This window comes from Balaenoptera physalus (assembly GCF_965194825.1).
Source record: "Balaenoptera physalus genome assembly, chromosome: 14".
NCBI lineage: Eukaryota > Metazoa > Chordata > Mammalia > Artiodactyla > Balaenopteridae > Balaenoptera > Balaenoptera physalus.
Window position 1 is genome coordinate 47,184,495 of NC_138893.1, and position 27,973 is coordinate 47,212,467.

General features: G+C 46.9%; 1 protein-coding gene across 4 annotated transcripts in view; it reads right to left on the reverse strand.

Annotated features, from left to right (window-relative positions):
* Positions 1–26,757, reverse strand: part of SORCS3 (sortilin related VPS10 domain containing receptor 3) — a 610,389-nt gene extending 583,632 nt beyond the window's left edge. For all 4 annotated transcript variants that reach the window (XM_082425089.1, XM_082425088.1, XM_082425091.1 and 1 more), the window contains exon 1: positions 26,129–26,757. In XM_082425089.1, coding sequence (XP_082281215.1) covers positions 26,129–26,755 — 627 coding nt within the window. In that variant the 5' untranslated portion in view covers positions 26,756–26,757. The remainder of the gene's footprint in view (positions 1–26,128) is intronic.
* Positions 26,758–27,973: the final 1,216 nt, after the last annotated feature.

Sequence of the window (27,973 nt, forward strand, 5' to 3'; positions counted from 1 at the left end):
GGATAGATTTCACAGACATAAAGTTAAGTGAAAAAAAAAAGAACATACTATACATATCAGTTATATATTGCTGTGTAATGGATTATGCCAAAACCTAGTGGCTTAAAATAACAGACACTTATTGTCTCAGCTCTGTGGGTCAGGAATCCCGGTGTAGCTTACCTGGGTCCTCCAGCTCAGGGTTGCTCACAAGACTCTAATCAAGCTCTCAGTCAGACTATGGTGATGTCAAGCCTCAGCTGGGAGAATATCTGCTTCCAGGCTGACTTATATGGGCTGTTGGGCAGAGAGCCTCAGTTCTTCACTGGCTGTTGCCCAGCGGGCAGCTCACAACATGGCAGCTGGCTTCATCAGAGCAAAGAAGAGCCAGAGAGAGTGCAAGCTAAATGCAAGTCACAGCCTTGAGTAACCTAATCTTGGAAGTGCTATCCCATCAATCCTGCCATATCCTATTCATCAGAAGCAGGTTTCAGGGTCCAGTCCACACTCAAGGGGAGGATATTACACAAAGGCATGATTATCAGGAGGCAGAGATGATTGGAAGCCGTCGTACAGGCTGCTTACCACACACTATTCCACTTATGTGAACTTCAAGAACAGACATACCTTGATAGAAATCAAAATTATCGATTACTTCCAGGCGGAGAGGCTATTGATGAGAAGGGAGAATGAAGGAGCTGTCTGGGATGCTATAAATGTTCTGTATCTTCATCTCATTTAGGTAGCCGGGTAACATCAGTGTAATCACACGTAAAAAAAATTCATTGACATACTATTCAAATCTGTGCACTCTGGTGCATATATACATAAAATATGTTAAAAAGTTTCTAGTAGCCCCTATCTTCTCCCTTTCTATATCTGAGGATATAAAAAGATGAACTGAGTTCCTGAAGTTCAGAGAGCTAGTTTTGAGGGGCAACCCTGGCTAGCCTCTCCCATCCGGTCAGTGTGTGCATGTCAACTCACACATCCCTCTGGCTGAATTTTCCCTCTGGCAGTACCACGCGAAGAGAACTCTTCGCTCTCGGAGGCAAGGCTACACCTGTTTAATTTGCTCTTACAGCACTGAAGTCAGGGTAACACTTGGGAAAATATCTCTGTTCCGTGACAAAGTTCTCAGAAAGCAGTTCCATATCAGGAGTTACACTTCCTGTGTCCCCTTCACCTATGGCACCTGCAAATGATGAGCAATAAAAATGCCAATTATTCTGATCCTTCAAACTCAAAATTTGAGAAAATCTATTATAGATGTGATCTGGGTTACAGCCAAAGTTTTGCACTGAGCTCAAAAAGTATTTATTTAACAAGTTATTGGGGAAAAACATAAAGATACATTTGGCCCACTTAATTAGAGTTAACTTTGACAAGAATGACATCATAATAAGATGTTCGAGATGTATCTCACTGAATCCGAACCCCAACACTATGAAGTAGGTACTAAGTTTCACGCCAATATTGTAAATGAAGACATTACACATAGAGAATATAAGTAAATCGCCCAAGATCATCTAGCTAGTAAGAGGCCCAACTGAGATGAGGCCGAACCCATATCTATGTCCCTCCCAAGTCTGTGATCTTAACTATAAAATAATTCATTACAAGACTCTTCATGCATGACTTTTAAAAAAGCCACTTAGTAGTTCTGTATGTGCCAGTCATAAATGGTTCTGAGAGAATCAATAGCACAGGTCCAGAAGGGCCACATTAGCAGCTAGACTGACATACTCTAGGTCCTAGAAAGAACAAGCTTGGATTGTAAATGCACTTCATATGGCTTACTAACACTGTACACGTTGTGCATGTGCGTGCGTACACACATACAGGCCTGTCACAGTAAAAGTATAATAGCAGAGCTCCAACCAATAAGGTCCTCAGCCGAGATGGGCAACCACAACTTAGGAGACCAAATAGAGAGCTGTCTACTCTAAGTCCCAGGGGTACAATGAAGGGGCCTTGACTCAGGCACCAAACACTCCTGACAGCTCAACAAGGTGGCACAAATGGAGAGAAGTGGGCTTCCTTAGACCCATCCATCTCCCAGGTGGGGCACCAGGACAGCAGCACCCAAAAGTGGTCCATAGCAAAGCACCTACAGCTCTTGGAACCCTGCGAAGAACTAAGCTAATTAGTCCTACAGACTCGGACCAATTTTACTAAGAGAATATGTGGCCAGATCACGTGACTACAACTTGCAATCACAAGCGGCGTGAGCCATGCAAACCACAACAGAAAACAAGCTGCTGAACTAAACATGATTGGCCACTTCCTTGGGGGTGTCTCCTTTTAATGTTCATTTGTTACTTGTCCATTCATTTATCAGCCAGAGTTTAATAACAGAAGTCTAAAAGAGAATATTTTTTCATTGTGCAAAATCTAGCCATGATTTGTTTTTCCTATTCAAAAAAGGGCCACTGCTCCTTTATTTCTGCAGCAGATAGTCTAGCCTGATCCTTGGGCAAAGCAAGGATTTTTTTTACAGCAGAGGGGAATGTCTTCTCTCTCTTGAGATTACTGTCTAGAGACAGAGAAGGGGGTAGGGGGGGACTTGGCAGGAAGATTCAGGATCAAGGGAGGAGGGCTGGCGGGAAGATCTCAGAAGAAGGGAGCAGACAAATGCGGAAGTGTGGGTGCAGGAAGACGGGGACACGGCAGAGGAAAGCAGCCCAGCAGGTGAGCTGAGGCAGGTGGGAGCATTTAGGAGCCCAGGGCCTTGTGTGTTTCAGTGCACACCTACTACATGCAGAGCCATGTCCCAAAGTTAATACACGAACGTAAGTCAGTTTCCACTCACACTCCAAAGCCTCCTCACTGAAGCACCATGGATTCACTTTACGTCTACCACAGTTTTAACGATTTCTATTTTATTTACTTAATAACTGTCTCCAACACACACACACGCACACACACAAAGGCAACTGTAAGCCTCGTGAGAGCACAGGCTACAACTTCTGCCTCTAATTCTCAGCTCTGCCTTTTCCAACTGTGTAATCTGAGTCATGTTACTGAACATCTCTGATCCAATAGTTGACGGAGATTTTGTGAGGATCAAATGAGCAATACATATAAAATACAGCGGAGGACTCATTAAATGTAATCCAGTTCACCTAACTATCACCGAGCAAGGACGGAGCCCAGCGCCCACATGCCACAAGAGCTCTTCCTCCTTATCCTAGATGAGGTTTATTCTGGCAACCCATGGCTAGACTCTCCACTCAAGAATCCAAACAGAAAAATCCCACCTCCTGCCATCACATGGTATTTTATTGGGATTTCATCCCTCCAGGCAGTCTCAATTCTCTTCTCTCCTCTCCCCCTGTCCTGCCTGATGTTATGATGCCACAATCCAGTCTCTGTGACTCCGGGACTGTCTCCATGGTGATGAGCAGTGATGTCATAAAGGGGCGATTGTTACAGGGTTGAATGAAATCTGGCACCAGATGCACCCTGCCTCCTTATATAAGGTGGGGGGGGGGTGCGGGTAGGAGACAAGCCCTGTGGGCACATCTCAGAAAATGGGAAACCAAATTACCCAAGGGATGGCAAGGGATGACCAGAGGGAGAGAAAGTTCCAATCCCTTCCACACATTAGCAGCCCCATTTGGAAAAGAACGGATTTAACAGACCTCACCAGGACAAGAATCATTTTTCATCGAAGGAAATCAAAGGAACGAACAAGAGGCAGTGACTACGGGAGACTCCACCTTCTAGTCTAGGAAGTCCCAAGCAGACAGTGGCTTCGTCCACCAAAGCCTGATGTACAAACTATTTATTGAATAAAAAGCCACGGACTCTTCCTTACCAGAGCCTTAGATTGCCATGTGCGTCTGATTGCTCCAAAGATAGACCATTGTGATTGTGGGCCCAGCATTGTTGTTACATTTTATAGTAACAAGTCTTACCAGAAAAATAGCAGCCACCCCCAGCTTAATTCCTAGAGGAACTCAAACCACCTTGTTAAGAAAATTCTCAAGAGATTTTACACTAAGGAGCATCCCATAATGCTGTCTGCCATCTCTAGGTTCTGCAAAAGTAAGCCCGGCCTTGTCTGCACAGTTGGAGGAACGAGAGCTTTGCCCAGATGAGCAATGCCTGGAAGAACAGAAGCGCCTGTTGCACTGGAAAGGCCTGGTCAGGGTGCTCACTGTCAAGGCCAGTTCCTTCTCTGTCCGTCCCTCGAAACTGCAGATTGAGTGACTGACACAATTGTGAGTGCCAAGGATCGGGTCCTTCTCAATAAAAGGTTTCCCTTGGTCCCACAGGAGGCTCTGGGAGCCAGTGCTTTAGACACTGCAGAGTCCGTTTTTCTTTGTCTAGGCAGCTGGCAAGTTTGGTCCACAGCAGTAGCTAAATACGTGTGCAGTGTGCATGTACTTCTATGGCCTTCATCATTATTTATGAACCAACTTCAAAGGGAAGTCACTTCCATCCAGGAAACTTGACATATGTTTTTCTATATCCACACATGCATATAGATGATATTAACTGTGCTTTCCTACTATTCTGGAGAGCAAGAGGCAATGTCTTCCAGATGTCACTATGGGCAGCACCAAGCCAGCTACCTTGTCTCAGAGAAAGTCAAACGGCCTGAAGGCTCCATTCCCAGGCCACTCTCCAGTCCCCGGACATAACCTCTCATGCCTCCTGAGCTTGGCCATGCTGTCCTCTTGCCCAAGAATGTCCCCCACCCCCATCCTACCCTCACAGCCCCTTCAACCATAAGATCTGGGTTCTGGTCAAATGGCCCAGATCCTCCTCTCTGAATGCTTCCTTCCAAGAAGGAGTCCCTCCCTCCTTCAGTGTCCATCTCCTCCACTACAGTGGGGGGCTCTTTGAGGGCAGGGATCATTCCTTATTCATACCGAATACTGGGTTGGAGCACATGCCCCGGCCTCTGCAATAGACATATGCCAAGGTGAATGATGGAACAGAAGCCAAGGTGCTTGGGGGGACTTCCCTGGCGGTCCAGCGGTTAAGACTCCGCACTTCCAATGCAGGGGGCACGGGTTCGATCCCTGGTCAGGAAACTAAGATCCCACATACCATGCAGCACAGCCAAAAAAAAAGAAGAAGCCAAGATCCTTGGACTCTGCAAATTTTCACTGCCAAATTCAACTGTTGCAAAATAAAAGTCAATTTTTAAAATTGAGTTTTGGTGACTCAAGTGACTAATTTTATGGACAAAGCTCCCCTAATAAATCAAAGAGGAGCAGTGTGATCCAATGAGAAGGCCTGGGACTCTGGAGCCCTAAACTCTGGCTGTGAGACACTGAGCAAACGGTTTATCCTCTGGGAGCTCCAACTTTCTCATCTACAAAGACAGAGAAGGGTGGAAGCCTGGGCTCAAAGTCCAGTTCTAACATTCTAACTCACTGAAGCAGCGTGTGGCATTTCCACATCCTGTAACAGGAAAGTGTTATATTTCAAGGATGATTCCTCAAGGCACTTTGCTGCCCTCCTGGGCGGATGTTGTCTCTTTCACTCTCCCTTAAAGTCTTCCCTCCTGGTTAGTGCTCACAATGCACTGCAGGCTGGGGACGGATGACAGTTCCCCAGGAAGGGCAGACCATAAAGACAAATGGAACCACTGCCCCTGTTAATGCCACGTCACTGGAAGAGAGTCGCCCCGCCCCTTCCCGAACACCTCTGAGCCTAACCTTGGCCATGCCCCCGGCACCAGCTAAGTTCTCCCCAAGTCTTGCCTGAGCGGGGCTAATTCCATTATTTTGCAAACACATCTCTGTGTACCTGTATATTCTGTCACTCTCCTTGTCCATGACAAATGTCTGGCATAAAAATTACCTTCAGAAATGCGTTAAGGCAGGCAGCAAGCACATCCAGAGGCCTGCGGAAGGTGAGAAAGCTGGAGATTGGTGGAGATGTTCTTCATGACTGTGCATCAGAAAAATAAAAGGAGAAAGAGGAGCGGGGAGTGCCAGGGTGAAGAAAAAACTGGTGGTTCATTCACCAGCAGCAGGCATGTGTTGAAAGTCTATCCCAGTTGCTCAGCAACCAAGAAGAAGTATTTCAGAGAGCAAGGGGCTAATTGGATAAATGAATTAATTAGACATTTCTGGAGTCAGTGCCATAAATGACAACAGGAGTCTTCAAATTTAGGGAGCTGGGGAGGGTGGGAACCAGGTGACAATGTGTCAGCGGGGCCAGTGATGGAGGGAACCCCAGTATTGGGGGAGAAGTTGAACAAAATGGCCTTTGAGGTCTCTTTCGACTCTAATATTTGATCAGTTTTGCTCTGCAGGGTAGGGGGGGGGGGAAAAGGAGTAAATCTCCACTCTAGCAGTCTGAGGGTAACTTAATAACCTGCTTTCCCACACCATCCTGTGGGGTTTCCCTTTGCTGTGTTTAAAGGAAGCAGGTTCCCATGAAAGCCGATAGACGCAGTTGTTAGGGAGTTTGTGTGGGAAATGAGATGTTTTGTTGGTGGTTGCTTTTTCCCTTGCTCTGCTTTGCTTCCTCCCGATGGCTTCCTTTAATTACAGCAGAACCCCACTGGTTGCTCTAATGCTGGAGAGGCCCGCTCCTGCACAGAGCTCATGGCAGAGAGGAGGGCGCGGGCGAGAGGCACTGCTGGTGGGAAGGGAACAGACCCAGGACAAGAAGGGAGGGTGGCCAGCGCTGCCTGAGCCCATCTCTCAGCCCTGAATATCCACCAGCCCGTCTCCTCCTCCCCAACTCCACGGGCCCCTGCAGTGAGAGCAGAGGTGAGAAAACGGTTAGGGATGGGGTTGGAAAAAACAGAAGAGAGCAACAAACTGCAAGTCTCAACACTTGCTCAGATACTGAAGAAGAGAATTCAGCTGTCTGAGGAACAGGGCAATGGGAAGGTGTTGTTGAATGGTTACAGAATTTCTGCTTGGACAATGAAAAAGCTTTGGAAACAGTGGTGATGGTTGCACAACAGCACAGAATGTAACCAAAGCCACTTAAAAATGTTTTAAAGGGCAAATGCTCTGTTATACATATTTTTAAATAAATAGGTAGATAAAATTTAAGGTGAAGAAACAGAAGAGAGCTCTCCCCAATTCCCCATCTCCTTAACCAAAGAAAATCCACTATGAGAAGCATTTGACCAACACAGAGATAGAAGCTATCCTTCAGTAAGAGCCCTTTGCTCTCACCTCACAGGAGTTTTTTGCGGCTGAGGTATGGGTGAGAAAGAAAACAAGCATCTCTGGCCAGGAATGGTGCCAGCCTCCCTCCCACTAATGCCGGCCCTGAAGGTGGAAAAGGTAGACGAATAGTACAGGCTACGATTTCCAGAGTCCCCATCCCTAAAACGCCTTTTCCAAGCCACTGCCAATAGAGGTGGAAGATTTTCATTCACCACTAGGAGGTCAAATTTAAAATGCATTTCTCAAAAGAAGACATACAAACGGCCAAACAGGTACATGAAAAAATGCTCAACATGGCTAATCATCAGGGAAATGCAAATCAGAACCACAATGAGGTATCACCTGTTAGAATGCCTATTAGACATATAAAGACAAGGAATAACAGGTTGTCGGCAAGGATGTGAAGAAAAGAGAAGGCTTGCAAACTATTGCTGGGAATGTAAAATGGTACTACCATTACGGAAAATAGTATGGAAGTTCCTCACAAACATAAAAATAGAACTACCATATGATCCAGCAATCCCACTTCTGGGTATATATTGTAAAGAAATAAAATCAGGATCTCAGATATCTGCACTCCCATGTTCAGTGCAGCATGATTTGCAATAGCTAAGATACAGAATCAATCTAAGTGTCTATCAACGGATGAATGGATAAAGAAAATGTGGCATTTATATATAACGAAATATTATTCAGCCTTAAAAAAATAAATCCTGTCATTTGCAACCTGCAGGACATTATGCTAAGTAAAATAAGGCAGGCACAGAAAGACAAAGACCATATGCTCTCACTTATACGTGGAATCTCTCGTATAAGTGAGTTGACTTAAAAAGTCAAACTCATAGAAGCAGAGTGTAGAATGGTGGTTGCTGAGGGCTAGGAGATGGGAGAAATGGGGAGATACTGGCCAAAGGGTACAAAGTTTCGGTTATGTAGGAGGAGTAAATTCTGGAGATCTAATGTACAGCATGGTGAGGATAGTTAATCATACTACAGTGTATACTTGAAATTTGCTAGTAGAATAGATCTCAAATGTTCTCACCACATAAAAACAGTAACTATGTGAAGTTAATTAGCATGATGGTAGTAATCACTTCACTATGTATACATATATCAAAATATCACACTGTGTACCTTAAATATGTACCATCTTTATTTGTCGATTATACCTCCATAAAGCTGGAAAAAATCAAATCAAATGCAAGGACCTCAGGAAAAGGAACTGAAGAAGTAACGGACTGCTATCAGAACGTTTTCCCAGACCAGGAAGAGTGAGAAAAGCGGAGGGCCCTGGGCAGAGGGGAGGATGAGAGCCAGGATGCTCTTCCCTGCATCCCTTTCTTTTCTTATTTCGCTTTAGCAAACACCGGCCCAGTCCCCATGGCTGAGAGCTGACACAGCCTCCAGGGTGTTTTAGATCTCCTACTGACCCTGGAAATTTCATCCTCTACCCAAGTGTTAACCCATGGGTGGCCCTGCTTTAATTGCTAAAATTCACAAGAAGCAACGGATCTTACCCAGCTCACAAGGAATTCAGGATAGACTTGCAAGCAGGATAAACTCTCTCTAGGAAAACTGAAACCTGTTTTTAGGAAATCACCTTAGTAATTTAAAACAAGAAGAGGAGCCCCATGAGACAGGGTCATGCAGCAAATGGACACAAGTGGTTTCGTTTGTTTCGTCTTCGGAGTCACCTGCTGTTCTTTAAAGATGCTCATCCCTACCTTCTCACCATCTCCACCCCCTTCAGGGGAAATTTAAATAGGGCTGGATCTGAGATTAAAGAGAAAGGGAAGGCTATTGGTAAGTCTTAGCTTACACCTCTGGCCATTACAGGACCCTTTCCCACTGTGCAGGGCTTCTCTCTGCTGGAGCGTTTCATGAGTCCCTCCATCCCTAACCCTGGGGAAGGGAAACGGCAGCTTCCTCCTCCCCTTAAAACGCACATCTTTGCAGTGCGGAAAACAGCTCCCAGGAAGTAGACCTACCAGGAGGTAGACCAAGCTAATCTTCAGGACCTCTTATCACCTGATAATTATTCCCCATTTTCAAGCACACACCATGCCAAGCATTTCAAATTCCCCAAATCCTCACAACAGCTGTGCAAAATAAGGATTATAATCCTGGTTTTATAAAAGAGAAAACTGGGTTTCAGAAAAGTAACTTGCCCAAGGAAGTGCTGGTCAGTGGTGGAGCTAAGAAAGTCTGGTCCATCTACCCAAGCACTACTCTGCCACCTAAAGCACCCCAGCTTCTGTCTCCCAACAAGTCATCTAATTTATTCATTCTGCCCAAGGCTGCCTACTGGGAGAAAAAGCTCTAGACTGCATTAAGAACTTAATGGAAAACTAAGGAACATCAAGGTGTTACAAAAGAGCACTGGACGAGAAGTCAGAGAGATGGGCACTGGTGTGGGCTCTTCCACGATCCTGGTGAATTGAAACATTCCACAGTCTCTCCTGGCCATATTTTTCAAATCTGGAAAAGGATGTGGTTAGATCATTATGTGTTCTTTCCAGCTCTAAAAATACTGTCTCTGAATTATTTATATTTCAAGAGGATCTTGGAGAGAACAATGTTTAACCCAAAGGAATGACTCTTGAATTGTGACGTTTCTGCTCCCCCTCCCCCCCAAAAAATTGAGCACAGAATCCTCTCTGCTGCCCCTCAAAATCACAGCACAAGAATGAGCAACTTTTCCTATGATTTGGTAACAATAGCATTCCCTTACACATGTCTGGAAATGTATAGTTTATAATGCCCTTTCAAATATATGATTTCATTTTGATCCTTGCAACTAATATACAGATGAGAAAACGTGAATCTCAGATGTTGACTGATTTGGACCATTTCATAAAGCTGATAGATGATGATGTGGAGGCTGGTGCTCCAGTTTCAGTTTAGTCACAACCAAAAGGGATGCTCCTATGTGTACCTTGCACTTGGATTCAGAGTCCTCTTGCAGCATGAGCCCGTTCATATGACCACTAAGCTATCATATCATCATCGTCATCCCCAATAATTTCTTTTGAGGCCATAATAGACACTAAGTAATAGCTGTTGAAATATCTAATAAAGGATGCTAGTACTGCTTCAACACATACACCTGAAAACCTGCCAACTCCATCAACAGGTCAAATCAGCTCTGCTTAGAGGTGTGTGCACATAATACTCACGTGTGCACACGCATGACCTCCCTACTATTTACTCTCCTCATCTCAGCTCATGAAAAAGGCCCACTGATGAGTCCTTTTTTTCCCAGACAATTCTTCCAGCATTCCTCAGTCTGGACTACAAAGAGGCTTGGCTGAGGCAGGGGATTGTCAAGGAACTACAGTGTTTCTCTACTGCCTGCCTATGTTCAGTTACAGGGTGTGACAACGGTGTTTCACACAATATTATCAACTCTGCCTCCTAATTCCATTTCTTTAAAAATTCATAAGTATGCACAAAAGAAAAGAAAACACAAAACAAAACCAGAAGAGGGAAAAGGCAATCTTGAAATCTATTCAACTGCAGAAGAGCATGTTCCTGCAGGCATAGTAGGTATTAATAATTCAACAAAACATTACAGTAATTACTATACTTTGCAAAATCACAACAGTGCACTTTCGCACAACTCCTACCAACCTCTCTGCAACTGCCATTAATAAATAAAACACAATTCCCTATATTAAATTTGTTGTTTAAAAGCTAAATATTTTATCAGCACTAATGTATTTTAAATACTCAGTCAAGACCAAGAAAATCCCTTGCCCCACATTCCTCCCCCCTTTAAGTGAAATCCCATCTTCCCCGCTAGAGCAGAAATTGACTTCAACTCTACCAAGAATACACTGAGTGTTAGGGCTTGAAGGCCCTCATGGAAGGATCTGAGGACCACTCAGCTCAAACACTCTGCTGGAATCTGATCAGGCTGTTGGAAAGAGAATGAGAAGGGAGAAGGAAAAAGAGTGGAAGATTAATTCTTTTGGACCATGAATCTGACCTACTTCATTCGGCTCCAGGAAAAGAAGCCATGAATTGTAAAGAGAGGTGAGTGGCAGGAAACCACCAAAAAGACACACTTAAGTATAGCCCTGAGCATGTATGAGGTTAATCTTGAAATATAAGCGAGCCTCCCTTTACACTGTAGTCACGGTCCCACAAATTTGCTACATCCAGTCTATCAAATTCTGTTGCTTTTATCTGCTGTATCAGCTTTTGCTGCAAAAGTGCTGCAGAACAAACCACTCGAATCTCAATCATTTACTGTCACAACAATCATTTGTTCTCATAAGTATACAGGGCAGCTGTGGGTTGGCTGCTCACAGTTGGGCTCGGTTGGGCAGTTCTGCTGCCCATGGCTGGGCTGGGCTGGGTTGATCTAGGCTGGGCTTGGCTGGGAGTGGCTACATACGACTTGTCTCTAGTTCTCTACCCAGGACCCGTGGGCTAGCCTGGGCATGTTTTTCTCATGGCTACTGCAGAGCTGCAAGACAGCATGTAGATACACAATGCCTTCTGATAACTAAGCTTAGAACTGGCACTCCTGCTATTGGGCAAAGCAAGTCACAAGGCCAAACCCAAGGTAGGAGATGGGGAAGAATGCCCCACCCAGAGAGAAAGGGCACTACAAAAGCCCAGTATAAGGGAGTTAGAGAGGGGAGTGAAGGACTATACAGAGGAGGCAACAACACAATCAAGCACGCCCGCTGAATAGCTCTTCAGTGGGCTCCTTCTCACCACCTACACTGCCACCACCCAAGCCACCATCCTCTTGAGCCACGGCAACACTCTGGTCTCCTAGAACCCAGCCTTTTCTCCCTCCAAACCACAGGCTGGTCAAATTTAATTATATGACTCTCCGACTTTAAACTTTCCCGAGGCTTACCCCTTTGCTCATAGGACAAAGAATAAACTCCTTCCCAGGGGCCCATATGGCCCTGCTTGGTCTAAGCCATGCCTGCCTGTCTAGCTTCATCTCTCACCAGCCCCTAAGCCACAAACCCTCTGCTCCAGACACTCTGTCCTTCTTTCTGTCCCTTCCAGAAACCTTGCTCCCTCATGCCACAGAAGCTGTGTGCCCTGAACACTCTGCCCATTCCTCTTCACCTAATTGACCTTGCTCATCTGCCTCTGCCTCTCTGCCCTCTCCAAGTTAATGTCGCTGGTGTAACCTTTGATAGTATCGTGAACCTCTCCTTCAGAGCGCACCGTTATGTACTCTGAGCCCAGCAGCATCTGGCACATAGACGGCACCCCGCAAATACCTGTTGAATATCCGATGACATTTTTTAAAGCTATTTTAAATTTTTTAAATAAAAGGTAGCCGACACTACCTCATCTGGTTGAGTTATATATTAAAGGTATTCAGGTAAAGTGTCTATGGCAAATTGCTCCAGAGAGCATTTATTTAATCTCCCACACTGTACTGCTGATCTTGTATAAATCTGGTTTTAATGCATGAGGTTTCCTTAGAGGGTTAGGCCTCACCAACAGGAGCAAAGCCACGGTGTCCCATGCTAGGCATATCCTTTCCCCACCCTCATCAGTCCCTTGAGGCGGAAGACACACATCATCCAAAAATAGCATATGATGCAAAACCAGCAAGTACTCTAAGAACTTCAAAGACCCAAGGGTAATTTTTTTGACCTTAGATTTCTATGTCCACATGAACCATCAAACCCGTGTGAGACCAAAATAAATTTTAGACATGTCAACAATGAAAATAAAAAGTATCACTCAAGCACTGGGTGACTATATAATGTACCATCCAAGGCAGGATCTTTTGAGAGTTAAAAGGAACCTAGCAATACTTATGTCAGGACACAGGAATAAGCCAGGACATTCCCCTGCACTCTCTGAAAAAGAATACTTGAGGATCTACCACAGAAAAATGAAACTCAGCCCAAAAGAGGGGAATGGAATCCAAGAAACAGAGGCACTAATCCAGGAGTAAAATAAATAGAAATATCAAGATGACAATAGGGAAGCAGGCCTAGAAGGATATCAGTACAAATTAGAATATCCACTAAAAATACAATTAAGAAGCTGGACTATCTTAGTGCTATGATGAAAAAAACAGATGTTTGTCTTCCTGTGAGGAAGATAAAACAATTAGAAACTCAAGGAAAAACAAAAGCAGACCAAGAAAAATAGTCCAAACTAATATGGCAGAATTCTGAGCAACTGTCATAGCATAAAATAATCTATTTGACCTCAAAGCTCAGAACACTTCTCATCAAGTGACACAGATTTAGTCATGAGGATTACATCTATTTCTAATCATGCTACTGGATTTTTTTGTAGATAATAAAACAACCATAATATTTTAAACATTTTATTAGTTTCCATTTACCGTGGTCTTGATTACATTCAATGTATTTCCTAAGAATGCTCAAATTTAGCACATATTTTACATGATCTCACATTGTTCTTTGCAATATTAGTCTAATAATGTGATTTCCACACACAAGACTATAAGCTTTTTGGGTATCCAGTCGGCATGATAGGCCTCACCAATAGAAACAAAGCCATGGTGCACTCTTTTGCACATTCTGCATCACTAGGCATATAGTAGATGCTCCCCAAATACTTCATATTGTCTGAAAGGAATAAGGCAGAGCAATCAATACAGGTCAAGACCTGGAACAAATGTTGTTGTTTTTTTATAAACATCAAATTACACTCCCATCTGAGACTTTTATTATATCAGATGTGACTTGAAATAAATTGTACATCATGCCTGGAATAAGAATCTCGAGTTTTTTAACACCATGGTTTGTGTGCTAATGATAGTGTTTCATTTGGGCTAGGAGAAGGCAAAAGAAACACGTGGTCTCAAATCTGCTATGGAAGGACCTCCGGCTACTCAAGGAATAAAGGAGAAGTAATGTGAACTAATATCGTGAGTTCATATCACCCCCTGCTCATATCGCTCCTGTTCACAGCGCTTTGAAAAGCACTCTTTTCAAAAGCCTGACAGGTGCAGTAGCTCATTATTGAACTGCGACATAAGGGGAGCAAACAGAATTGTCCCCATTTCACACATAAAGAAATGACTGACCTAATACCATATCTAGCTTGTTGTGAGATGGGCCTGAATCAAGAGTTGCATAAGTGACTCTTTCATTTTATAGGTAAGGAAACTGAATCCCAGAAAATCCAGATAACTTAATTAGCATCACACTAAGCAAACAAATTACTGAATAAATGAATGAATGAATGAATGAAAGTAAGTACATCTGCATCGGATAAGACCAAATTTATACGTGCGTGAAAAAAGCATTTTCCAGTATTTTTTAAATCATAGTTCTAGAACCTTTCCTTACTAATGAGCCCATTAAAATTTTTTTTACTCACAGACATAATAAGCTACTATACCTGGAAGGGTCTTCTTTCTCTTACACCTAAGAAACATGTGACTTGCTGAAGAGAGTTAATGTAAATCAGGAGGCCATCTGGACATCCCAACTCCCAGGCCAATATTCTTTCCAACCTCTCGTGATGCCCCTCACTAAGGATATCTCAGAAGGGAAGGTACCAACTGTAAGCTCAGCTGCTTCCTGCCAAAATCTTGACAAAGTCTAAGAAAAAAAAGAATCACACCTTATTCTTAGGTGAGAGACCGTCCGTCAGCAGGTAGAGGTCCAAATTTGAGGGAGACGATGTATTGTGAAGACCAAGCACATGCCCTGGGATGGGGAGGGGCTCTTTAGCTCTGAGAAATGACAGTGAAAACTAATTTGGGTGTGTGTCCCCTCCTCAAAGCCCCAATGCCATATTCCTGCCACTCAATATAACCTGAGCTCCTTCCTTCTGGAAGGTGCCAACCCAAAAGGAAGACCCTCTCACAACTGGGGTCAGTGACTCCATTTCCCTCTCTATACCCAGTATGTCCCATGGTAGGGCCTGATGCATAATTTTATAAGAGATGAGGGAAATTCCTGATTTGGTGTGATGGATAATTTTATGTGTTAACTTGACTGTGCCACGGAGTGTCCAGAAATTTGATCAAACATTATACTAAGTGTGTCTGTGAAGGTGTTTCTGGATGAGTTTAACATACGAATTGGTAGACTAAGTAAAGCAGATTGCCCTCCCAATGTGGGTGGGCCTCATTCAACCCACTGAAGGCCTGAATAGAACACAAAGGAAGAGTAAGAAGTTATTCTTTCTCTCTGCCTGTCTTTAAGTTGGTTGGTTGAATCCGCGGACACGGAACTTCACATACTGGAGGGCCAACTGTAAAGTCATACACAGATTTTTGACTGTGTGGAGGGCCAGGTCCCTAACCCCACATTGTTGAAGGGTCAAGTGTAGTTTATTTGGTAGGTGATCCCAGGTGATACTGACTGTGGGGTGGAGAAAGGAGATAGGGATGGGAAGGTAGCCAATAAAGCAAGCAAGTTACCACCTTAGGCAATTGGGGCTTAATCCCACTGGTAGCTCTGGGAGATGGTGTAGAAAACAAGCTTCAGAGTTACCCCACCCCAAAGGGCAAGGGAGCTGGGGTATTTATCCACCAGCTTCCAACAGTCATTGTCAAGTGGTTGCTCCCTACTCCTTGATGGAAATCAATTCCCTGATGCTTCCAGCCTGCACCTGTGTAATCGAAGAAAGCCCCAGTGGGCACACAGTCCCTGGTGCTGGTGGTTAGAAGTCAGGCCAGATTGCAGACAGATGGCAAGTGCAGAGGGCATATGGGCAGGGTACCAACATATCTGCTATAAAAAGACAGACACTCAACCTACCCCATTTCCTGCCTAGGCGATAATGAGAACTAACATTTTTTAACCAGTGTAATAGCCTACTATGCTAACCCCTTCAGAGTATTATCTATAAGATTCACAACATCCCAGTATTATTCCCATTTTACAGCCAGTGAAACTAAGGCTCAGAGACTTGTTTGAAATCACTGTTGCTTGGGGGCCTTCCCATAACAGAAAAAAAAATGTCTGAGTTTTGAGAAATCTTCCAGTGAAAAGTTTGCTTTCAAGCACAGATAACACTGAAAGCAACACAGTTATATGAGCAACTCTTTTGCCTCTAAAGATTCTTTCCTCTACCTGCCTCCACCCTGGTAAACAAGCTTCTCTGCATCTCCAGTACCACGGCCTCAAAACTCTTAACGTAACGAGTTCCCCCAGTACGTGTAATCACATTCAGATATGGCAACTTGAGCAACTGAAAAAAATGCTCAACTCCGTAATTGTTCTCCGTCTCCCACTGAGAACAGACTTTAAAAGGAAAAAGTTCATTTCTTACGCAGCAGTGTACTCTTTAACCTGATTCTACCCATCTGGAAGAGAAACTGCTTACCTCACATAGATGCCAAAAAGGCTTAGGCATGACTGAGTTAGGTACGCGGGACCTGGGAACAGGTGAGAGGCCATTGTGATGTCCCAGGGATGCAGACCCTAGGCCTGGAGGCAGCAAGAAGCAGCCAGATTCTTCCCCATTCCCAAGACACGCATTCTTTACCCAGGCAGTTTTAAGTATTTAAGAATGTACTTATGTCATTCAACTCAATAAGCTTATATTAACTGATCACGATGCCCAAGAAAGTGAGGGAGCACAAAAGCAGAAAATGCAGAAGAGATGGAAGACCCAAGCCTGAGCATCACTTCTGGCTGCATTTACATCTGGAGTCTTAGTTGAGTCATTTATGGGTTGAATGGACAGCAGAACGTCTGTATTTGTACAAAACATCCATTTCCTTTTTTCTGCGGGAAGGGGCTGAATGATCAGTCCCCCAGGACTCAGCTGCTCGGTTGCTAATCAATTGTTCATCTATGGGTCACCCTCACACAATGAACCTGCAGGCTGCTACCGCTCTTCTTCACTCCCTTGGAACAATTCCTCATGCAGTATTTGTTTTATTATTTCATCCTATTTATTTTCACTTCTTTCCCAGGGCAACACTCCCCCTAGTGTCTGTGTAGGGATCTCAGGTTCCACTCGAAGTGCACAGGGTGCAGGCAAAAAGGGTACAGGCAGGTACAAACCTGTACCTCGATGGATGCGGATTATTACAAAATATTCATGGGTCTGGCCAATATGATAATTCTGGGAAAGAGGCTGCAGACATCATGCAGAGAGTTCCAGCCATGGACATCCCCATTTCATGCCAGGCACAAAGCAGAGGTAGGAGATGGAAAGGAGAAGCGAACCTTGAACACCAAGGTCCATCCCATGACTTGGATGAAATGAGTCTTTGGCACTCCAGGCTTTTCTTGTCCACCAGTCCCAGCAGCCCTGTGTTCTCCTATTTTCTATGAAAGCTACACATTTCACTCACTTCCTTCAAGAAGTCTTCCATGATTAACTGTGAGGTATAATCATGGGTGCCCAAGCCAAGAGAAGCTACTCTTCATCTTTCTGGATGCCTTTCTCAAAACTCCACTCAACAAAAGCCCTGAGAAAATGTTCCACTTAATAGCTGTCTGTTAGTATAATCGTTAACCTGACTCTAAGCACCTGCTTCTAACCATTTCTATTACAAATTCTGAGTATGAGTTTCAATCAGCCGGGTCCCCAGCCACTCACACTTCTCTCTTTCACTGTTTCCCTTAGCATGACACAGAAGGCAGACACGCAAAGACTCGTCTGAGTCAGGTCATGCACTATGGGAGGTGGCTGAAATGAGCATCTCACTGAGAACTGGGTTGTAGCCAAGGGCTTTGCAATCAGCTCACTGGGAAACTTGGGGCAAGTACCTCCTTCCTCTGTTTCCGTGTTTCCATCTGCAAATGAAGAGAAAACCCCTTCTAATATAAGAATAACAACTAAACTAACTAAAATATCTGGAGGACTAACTACAGGTCAGGCATTTCTTTTAAACACTTTGCTATGTACAATATCTTATTTAATCCTTAAAATAGCCCAATGTGAGAGGTACTATTATTATCACTCCCTTTTGTAGATGAAAAAATAGACAAGAGAGGGTGACAACTTGCCCAATGTCACACAGCTATTAAGAGACAAGAGGCAGACAGCCCAATTTAAAAATGGGCAGGAAAAAAAAAAATGGGCGGGAGAACTGAATAGACATTTCTCCAAAGAAGACAGGCAGATGGCCAATGGGCACATGAGAAGATGTTCAACATCACTAATCATTAGGGAAATGCAAATCAAAACCACAATGAGGTATCACCTCACACCTGTCGGAGTAGCTGTCATCAAAAAGACAACAAATATATGTTGGCGAGGATGTGGAGAAAAGGGAGCCCTCCTACACTGTTGGTGGGAATGTAAATTGGTGCAGCAACCGAGGAAAATATGGCGCTTCCTCAAAAAACTAAAAATAGAACTATCATATGACCCAGAAATCTCACTCCTGGGTATATATCAAAAAAAAAAGCAAAAACACTAATTCGAAAAGATACATGCACCCCCAATGTTCATAGCAGCATTATTTATAATTGCTAAGACATGGAAGCAACCTAAGTGTCCATCAACAGATGAGTGGATAAAGAAGATGTGGTATATATACATATATACATATACAATGGAATACTACTCAGCCATAAAGAAGAGTGAAATTTTGCCATTTGCAGCAACATGGATGGACTTAGAGGGCATTATGCTAGGTGAAGTAAGTCAGAGAAAGACAAATGGTGTATGACATCACTTATATGTGGAATCTAAAAATATATAAGAAATTAGTAAATATAACAAAAAAGAAGCAGACTCACAGATATAGAGAACAAACTAGTGGCTCCCAGTGGGGAGAGGGAAGTGGGGAGGGGCAATATAGGGGTAGGGGAGTAAGAGGTACAAACTATTAGGTATAAAATAAGCTACAAGGATATACTGTACAACACAGGGAAGATAGCCAATATTTTATAATAACTATTAATGGAGGATAACCTTTAAAAACTGTGAATCACAATATTGTATACCTGTAACCTATATAATACTGTACAGCAACTATATTTCAATTCTTTAAAGACTAAATTAAACTTAACCAAAAAAAAAAAAAAAAGAGAGAGAGAGAGAGAGAGAAGGAGCGAGAGAGACAGAGGCAGGATTCAAACCCAGGCATCCAGCTCCAGAACCCTTGCTCCTGTTTACCATATGGCTTTGTTTCTTGCTCCCAGCCTACCTCTGTTCCTAATATATCCTGAAGAGGATGGCATTCATGATGAAAACCCTCCACAAGTATGAATTCACACAAGTCATACAATCATACCCAGGCTAAATAATCTACAACCTAACAAGATCCTTGATGACCCTATGTAACTATGTCCAGCTTTTCCCCTAAACTAGGTCCTCTTCCAGCACAGGCCAAGCACCAGGCCACAGGTCACAAGGCACACATGAGAAGAGAAGAACTCACAGCAGGTGTGGGGATGAGGTGCTGGGTAAGCATTTTATCCCTCATCCCTCACCTTCAAAACACTCATAAAATAACCAAGTGCAAACTAAACATAATCAAATGTGTGGTACAGGCTGTAAATTCTATAAACAGTTAGGAGAAAGAAAAATAAATGCTTCTAAGAAAGGTTCTATAGAGACGCATGTTTGAATCTTAAACTGAGCCATGAGTAATGGGTGCATCTCAAGAGAGGAAGAGGGGTATCCTGAGTGGAGGAGACCTTAAGAGCAAAGGCTTGAGTCAAGAAGGGGTCTGGGACAATGAAGGGGCTGCCTTGGCTAGAGTGAAGGGGCCCATCAGGGAACAGTCAGATGCAGAGTTGGAGAAGCAGATCCAGGACATACGCAGTGAAGAGCCTTGAATGGCAGGCTAAAGGACTCTGGAGTTTAATTCAAGAGGCTAAAGGTACTCAAGCGAGAATGGAGACGTCCTGGGTGAAATGCTCCTGATTATAGTACCGGTCAAGTTATGAACAACCTGAGAAAGGAAGCATCACTATCCCAAGGGACAAGGGTTTTCAATCCCTTCGTAGCCTCTGCTCAATGAGACTTGGGACTCACTCATTCACCCACTTGGTCAAACACAGTTGAGTCTCTCTACTGCGTGTAAAGCAGAGCTCTCTCATCTCCACTCTCTGCCAACAAAGTCAGAGCAACATCCAGACCCTTCTCTCAGTAACCCACCACAACAGGGGGATGACCACGGTTAGCTGAAGGCCATCCATCCCACACTGCCACTGCTGCTTACCCAAAGTGGCCCACCAGGCGCCGGCACGCTACACTTTCCACCTCCAACTTCACAAGACCTCTTTTCCCCCAAACTTGCTGAAAATTCATCCTTTGACATTTTCTCCTCATAGGGAAGTGTCTCAAGCCAGCCAAGAGGCCAAAGGAAGCAGGAAATCAACAGGCGAGTCCAGCCCCCAGGCCTTGGTGTACGTGGCCTTGGATAAACCCTCCAGACACACCCTCCTATTTCAGCCATCCAGCTTTGTCACACCTCTCTGCTCCCTAGAGGACGATCACCCGGTTCCAAAGTGCCCCCAGTTACGGTAGGATTTACACAGCCGAGGAAAGAGCAGTTCTCCCTTCTGCCCCCGCTCCCTCCTCAGCCTTCCTGCCACAACTCCCTTCCCTTAAATCCAACACAATCTGAGAAGCCACTTCCCGAGTTCCTTCTCTGCCAACTACAAAGCGAGTTCCAACCGCTGCATTTCTGCCATCATTAAATTGGGCCTCCCAATTAAGGAGTTTGCAACTTCTGCTTACCTTGGAAATCACTGCAGGATCTGAGAAGCAAATCACGCCCTGTAACCGGGCCATCAGAGAAAACGCAGAGCAAACAGCCGGTGTGTGGTCCCTCCACTCACCACCCCCAGGCCTATGGTGACCAGGAGCAGTTAGTGCGTCCCGTGGCATTTCCCAGCTGCATCTCAACTGAGATGGCTCCCCTTGTAATATTAATTAAAAACAGTTTCTTTTTGGCAAACCCCTGAAGAACAGCTTCTGTGGCAGGCTTTTTTTTTTTTTTTTTAACATCTTTATTGGAGTATAACTGCTTTACAATGGTGTGTTAGTTTCTACTTTATAACAAAGTGAATCAGCTATACATATACATATATCCCCATATCTCCTCCCTCTTGCATCTCCCTCCCACCCTCCCTATCCCACCCCTCTAGGTGGTCACAAAGCACCGAGCTGATCTCCCTGTGCTATGCGGCCGCTTCCCACTAGCTGTCTATTTTACAGTTGGTAGTTTATATAAGTCCATGCCACTCTCTCACTTCGTCCCAGCTTCGTCCCTTCCCCCTCCCTGTGTCCTCAAGTCCATTCTCTACGTCTCTGCTGTTATTCCTGTCCTGCCCCAGGTTCTTCAGAACCTTTTTTTTTTTTAATTCCATATATATGTGTTAGCATACAGTATTTGTTTTTCTCTTTCTAACTTACTTCACTCTGTATGACAGACTCTAGGTCCATCCACCTCACTACAAATAACTCAATTTTGTTTCTTTTTATGGCTGAATAACATTCCATTGTATATATATGCCACATCTTCTTTATCCATTCATCTGTCGATGGACACTTAGGTTGTTTCCATGTCCTGGCTATTGTAAATAGAGCTGCAGTGAACACTGTGGTACATGACTCTTTTTGAATTATGGTTTTCTCTGGGTATATGCCCAGTAGTGGGATTGCTGGGTCATATGGTAATTCTATTTTTAGTTTTTTAAGGAACCTCCATACTGTTCTCCGTAGTGACTGTATCAGTTTACCTTCCCACCAACAGTGCAAGAGGGTTCCCTTTTCTCCACAACCTCTCCAGCATTCACTGTTTGTAGATTTTTTGATGATGGCCATTCTGACTGGTGTGAGGTGATAACTCACTGTAGTTTTGATTTGCATTTCTCTGATGATTAGTGATGTTGAGCATCCTTTCATGTGTTTGTTGGCAATCTGTATATCTTCTTTGGAGAAATGTCTATTTAGGTCTTCTGCCCATTTTTGGATTGGGTTGTTTGTTTTTTTTTGATATTGAGCTTGTGGCAGGCTTCTTTATTAAGCCTCTGAGAAGGCAAAATGCATTAAGATATCGTGACACGGGGACTGAGAGCGGGGACGAGAAGGTTAGACAACCCAGCCAAAAGCTATTTGAAAAATCTGTTTGGAAGCCACAATTAGATGCTCCAGTGAGTGAAACACAATTAATCTGATCAAATCTGTCACTATCTTGCACATTAAGAGTAAATATTTTAGAACACCGTCCAGCTGAATTAGTTACGGGTATGAAATCGTGCCTGGGAGAGTCAGTGCGTTCCCCCTGCTAGCAGGGTAAGGACGCCGGGTTATCGGCATCTCCCTGTTTCTCTTCACCAAGGTGCAGAGTTGGGCACATGAATACCATCTGGCAAGTCCTTCCAACCAGACACATTGCAGGGGTAGCAGCCTGCAAATCGCTGTCTCTGGGAGTGAGCTGCAGGAAAGGCATGGGGATCAATCTACAGGAGGGTGCAGCATTCTCCCCTCAGCACCAGAACAGGGGATCCCCATCAAGGCTTACAATGCTGAGGGGGCCCGGAAAGTGGGCTGTTGTCTTTACAGCTTTCCACTCTCCAGAGCCATTTGCCAACTCACTGACCAAGCAAGGAGGCGCCTTTCTTCTTTTGAAGGAGATCAGGATGATGTGTTTTTCTGTATCCCTGTCACAGCCACAGGGTCTGGACTCCCTTTGGGTGTTTGTGAAATACTCTCTAGCCCATTAATCACCAGGATCTCAGCTGGAGACAACCAGAGAGAAAGGCAAATCGCTCTTCCAGAATATAGGCTCCAATCAGCCCCGGTGGCCCAATGGATAAGGCAGAGTACAGGCTCCAAGCCCAAGCCCACTCACCTCTCCCCCGAAACACCTGGCAGGGCAAGAAAGGTCAGAGGGGGACCCAGACTCCATCCCCTCCTGGCTCAAGCCTGCTGGGCACCTCCCCCATTGCCCTCCAAGCCATCCCACCCCACTCCTGGGACCAAAGTGAATATGTGACTCAAGCCTAGAATGAGACTCTCAGCCCCTGGGCACATGCTGGGCACATAGTGTGGGGTGGAGGTGCTTCCCTTGCACGTCCACTTCCTTATGCCTGAACACAAACGGCCAGAGTGGAGTTCAATTTTCCATTATACGGGGTAACTGGAAACTCTCCCCAAAAAGGACCTCACGCCAGGAATGAAGTCCACCAGAGGCACTTGGAGGGAGAGCGGGAAGCCCCACAATGTGTTAACAATTAAACCGGTGGCCTTCCCAGAGAAGGACATGCTTAACACCCTTTACGTCGGAAGGGAAGATGGAATTCTCTTTTCACGTCAAAAGAGCTTGGTGCAAGGCCCCATGTTCTCTGCCTTGGGGACATCTCCAACCACTGTGAAACCAATGATAAAGGGAACTTCCAGAAGGGACATCATCTCCATCACGCCTCACCCTGGCTTTATTTTAACAGTGCCGTCTTTTGCTGTCCTCGGGAAAGGAGGAGGGGAGAAAGAAACCAACTGGGCAATGTTGCAGAAACTGGTTTCCTAGCTCCTCCCCCAGGGTTGTTTCCTTAAAGTCTCTCAAAGGCAGGGCCATGTTAACCTGTTTCCTCATCTTCCTCAGAGCAGCACAGACCTACACTCAAAGAAGCCCTTCTCGCTGGAATTGCCTGTGAAGCATCGTCAAAAGAGGCAGGTCCAGCCCAAGAGCTAAAGAGGCAGTAACTCTCTGGACCAGGGACAGTAGACACCATGGGGTCCCTGCACTCACCTGTGCTGCCTTGTCCTTTGCTTGGACAGTAAGACTGGCCATGAGCACAACCAATGAACCCCTGAGGAGCTATTAATGAACTGCCCAAATCTCATCACTGTCACTAAGGACTCCAAGGCCAACTGATACACTCCTCAGGCCCTCTGCACCCCCTTTTAACTGAAGAGCCATTTCCCTGGGGGGTGTGGGGCTAAACTTGCCCCCTCGCTTCCTCTGCTGTATAACTGCCTTGAAGATGGGCAGAGAAGGCCATGCACATTTAATTACTACTTGCAGAAAGCACTCTTTAACGGTCCCATCTTCAGGGAATTTGTCAACACACAAAAATGATCCTTAAAATAAAAGCAGAAACATAAAAAAACTCTTTAGGCAGAGTGAATTTATATCGTCCAAATGTGGCAGTGTTAAAATCACAGACATGTGAAGATATCACCTCCTCCTTCTCCTAGGGATACATTTACTTCCACACATCCTGTCCATCCTCCTCATGGAGTAAGAACACGAACAAAATAACACACATGCACACAATTCCTCACTATCAAACTAAAAGGAAGTTGAGAGTCGCGATCCCTGCGGTCAGAGAATTACCTCTCTCTCTCTCTTTCTCTCCACCCGCCCCCCCCCCCACACACAGAGTCCTTCGGAGACTTGTAAGTCCTCAGTCACCCATCCCTCCCAATGCACACGTTGCCCACCGCCCAAGTCCAGAGCTGTCCACTGCGAAGCTATGGGGGGGCCTTCACTGGAGGCAGACGGAGTCAGCCACCGCGCTGCTGGTAAGCTGGACTGCCCAAATGCTTCCAACCCAGGCTGCGCTGCCTGCGTGGTGCTGTGTGTCAGAAGGAACCAGGAAATCTATGCTCGGTATTGCTGATGTGCTGCTCTCTGCGGACTGCTGGCTTTCCTGTTATTCACCACTCACCCCTGTGACACCCTCCAGGCCCTGTTAAAATAAGGCGAAAATTTCCCCGGGAAATCTTTAATGTCAGTCGTGAAGAGAAATATAAAGGGAGCGGGGGCGGTGCTTTCCCATCAAATGAGTTCCCCAAAGCTGCCAGTACAGGCATCCGTCATCCTCCAGACTCTGCCCAGTGCCGGGCTCTGATCTGATCCTCAGAGCCAGAGATGAGGAAAGGATTTTTGCAGGAGTGGCTCAAGTGGGGGCCGAGGAAGGCAGGGGAGTGGAGTAAATCGTCGGAGGCTGTCCCCACTCTTCCCCGAGGGCCATCCCCCGCGGATCCTGGGCTAGACTGCACGTGCTGGCTGCCAGCTGGGGGTAGGGTGGGGCGCTCCTCCGGCCCGAGCTGCGGGCTGCGCAGACGGTACTCTGCGCCCGGTGCCTGGCCGCGGGCGCCGGAGCCGCCGGACTGGACTCCAGGGCGCCACCTCTCGTACAGCAGCTTCCAGGTTAACCTGGCAGCGGAGAGAGAGGCGTGGAGAGGTGCACAGAAAGCACCGGGACCCAACTCCACTTGGCGAGTTTGTCGTTGCAGGACTCAGCAGCCGGGGCGAGTATTTTGCTCAGCGACTTCCGTGTGCTTGTGCTTGCGTGAGAACGAGGGGTGCAGGATGGGTGTTGAATTTCACTTCACACTTTAAACTTTTTTTTTTCTGCCCCTCCTATAGCTTTTCGGGGCAGCTGCCTGGGTTGTTTGTTTGTTTGTTCTTTTTAATTTTTAACATCTTTATTGGAGTATAATTGCTTTACAGCGTTGTGTTAGTTTCTGCTGTATAACTAACAAAGTGAATCAGCTGTATGCTGCCTGGGTTTTGAAGAGGGAATCAGTGTTGCCTGAAGGCCCAGCCTCCCCTAAGGCTGGGAGAAAGTGCGCCCGGAGCCCGAGGCAGCATCCTTAGCCCGGCGGGCAGGAGTACCAGAGTCCGAGTGGCCTCAGTCTCCTGGCTTTCCGTCGCGTGACTGGAGGGGAAAGGGGGGAAGCCCCCGGGGCAGTCGCAGAAACCCGTCAGTCTATCCAGCGGTTCTTTCCCCAAATCAATCTGTGTCCTCACCCAAGAATTCACACACACCCACGACAGGAAAACTGACTCTCCAAGCCAAGTACCAGAGAAAGTGGTCATTGATCCCGTTAAGGACCTCTTCTTCCTCTCCCCTCCGGGCGGCCCCAATCCTAAGGCCTCCGGTAAACAAAAGCACAGGCTGTCTTACAACAAACTCCACTAACCTGTTGGGGTCATGGGGAAAGAGGGATGAACCAGTCCGTCTAAAAGTCGAGGAGCCCCCCTTCCCCTTGCCTCTACCTAGACCCAGAGCAACTATCTGCCCATCGTTCCCGCCGCCCATTTTCCCTCGCTGCCGGCAGACAGAGAGATTCGCCGCCGGGTGGGTACTCACGCTGCTGTTGTGTCCCGACCAGTGCACCATGGCTTGGTTGTGGGCCGAGTCCCCGGTCAGCGCGAACGAGGTGCTGGGTAGCCGGAGCTCTTCGGACGCCGACCCCCCAGCCCGTGGTGCCTTCACCTCCTCCCGGAGACCCTTGGCCAGAGAGCGGCTTCCTTTGGAACCATCGGCTAAGACAGTAGCCTGGGTGTCTCCGCGTTCCAGGGCACTGGGGGGCTGCGCCCGGCGACTCCTCCTTGTGCCGCCAGGCTTGCCAGGAGCCGAGATGCCCCGTCCCCACTGCGCGCCTGCCGGCAACAGCCCTCCGGCTTCTCTCTGCTTCTTTCTGCCGCTGCCTCCGCCTGGCTGGGGCAGTGGCTCTGGTCCCTGCCGGCGCCCCAGTGCGGCGCCTCTCCGTACAGTCGCCAGCTCCTCCGGCCACTGGCTTGCCACTGCCCGCAGCGAGAGAGGAGGCAGCGCCGGGGACCGCGAAGCCAGAGACGCTAGGCGCCCAGGACCGCCCGTTGCGTCCCAAGTGATCTCGGCGCCGGCCAGGACCCACGTCGACAGGAGCAGGAGCCCGGTGCGGGCGAGGGGCGCCCGGGGCCAGCCTGCGGGGCGCTCCGTGCGCGCCGCCTCCATCCCGCTGCGGCTGCCGGCTGCCGCGGCTCGGGCTGCCGAGTGTGTGGCGCCCGCCCGAGGTGCGGGTCGGCGCGGGGGGTGTGCAGGCGCCGGTAAGCGAGCAAGCGAGTGTGTGTCGGGGGAGAGCGGAGGGGGCGGCCGGGAAGGAGGTGGCTCGGCCTGGTGCGCCTTGCTGGTCCTCTCCACTCTTCCCTCCCGGCTCTTGATGGCTTGCTCTCTCCACGGGGCAATTCCAAAGCCCGAGAAAAATTAATAAATGCCCCTTCGGTGCTTTTTTTTTTTTTTCCTTAAAACAAGATTCCCGCAAAATCTTTCCCACCGAGCTCCTCCAGAAATTTTTTCAGGAGTATTCAAAGGTAATACGAAAATCCTCTTTTAAAATATGGAAAATGAAGCCCAATCCAGGAGGAGTGGCTGGCGACGGACCCCAATCCAGGGTCTCTCTAAAACCCAGCCTCCAACCTGCTCCCAGCGAAGAGTTAGGAGCCGCTTCTGGCCGCGTTTAGGGGGTTACCGTCCGGGCCTTTTGTGGGGGTGGGAGATGGCACGCAGGGAGGGTTGGGGGGCCTCGAGGGAGGAGGAGGAGGGTGAAGTGTTTTCAGCGCCTACTCTTCGGGTTGGGGAGCCAAAGGGGAGCCCGGAGCCTTCGCGCAGGAACGCAGTTGGCGGAAGGCGAGCGCGGGATTGACTGGGAGACTCCGCTCCCGGGTCCCTGGCCTGTCCCTCCCGCCACCCACCTCCCACCGCGTGCCTCCGCCCGGTGCGGGGGCTCGGAGAGTGCATGCGTGCGCGTGCGTGAGGGGCGGCGAGGGGTGCGCCCGAGGCTGGCGGGCCAGCGGGCGCCCAGGGTGGGGGTACCTGGCTGAGCCAAGGGTGCCTGGGTGTGCGGGCGCGCGCGGCTGTGTGCGTGCGCGTTTGCACGCGTGTGTGTGCGTGTTAGTGTGAACGATGTGAGGCAGGGAGGGGTGCGCTCGGGCTGTGGGCGAGCATGGATCAGGCACGGGCTGTGTTTGCATTTCCAGGAACCTGCGAGTCGTCTGAAAGGCAATATTGAGAGCGAGGCAAGGCAGGCGGTGCTGCACAGCCCGCTCCTCCGGGCGCCCCGCGCACCCGTAGTCCCCCACCGCTTGCGGACGTAACCGGATTGTTCCCGGAGCCTCCCGAAGGGCTAGAGGAGAGAACTGGGAGGCGCCGGCCACGGAGCTGGGGAAAGAGAGT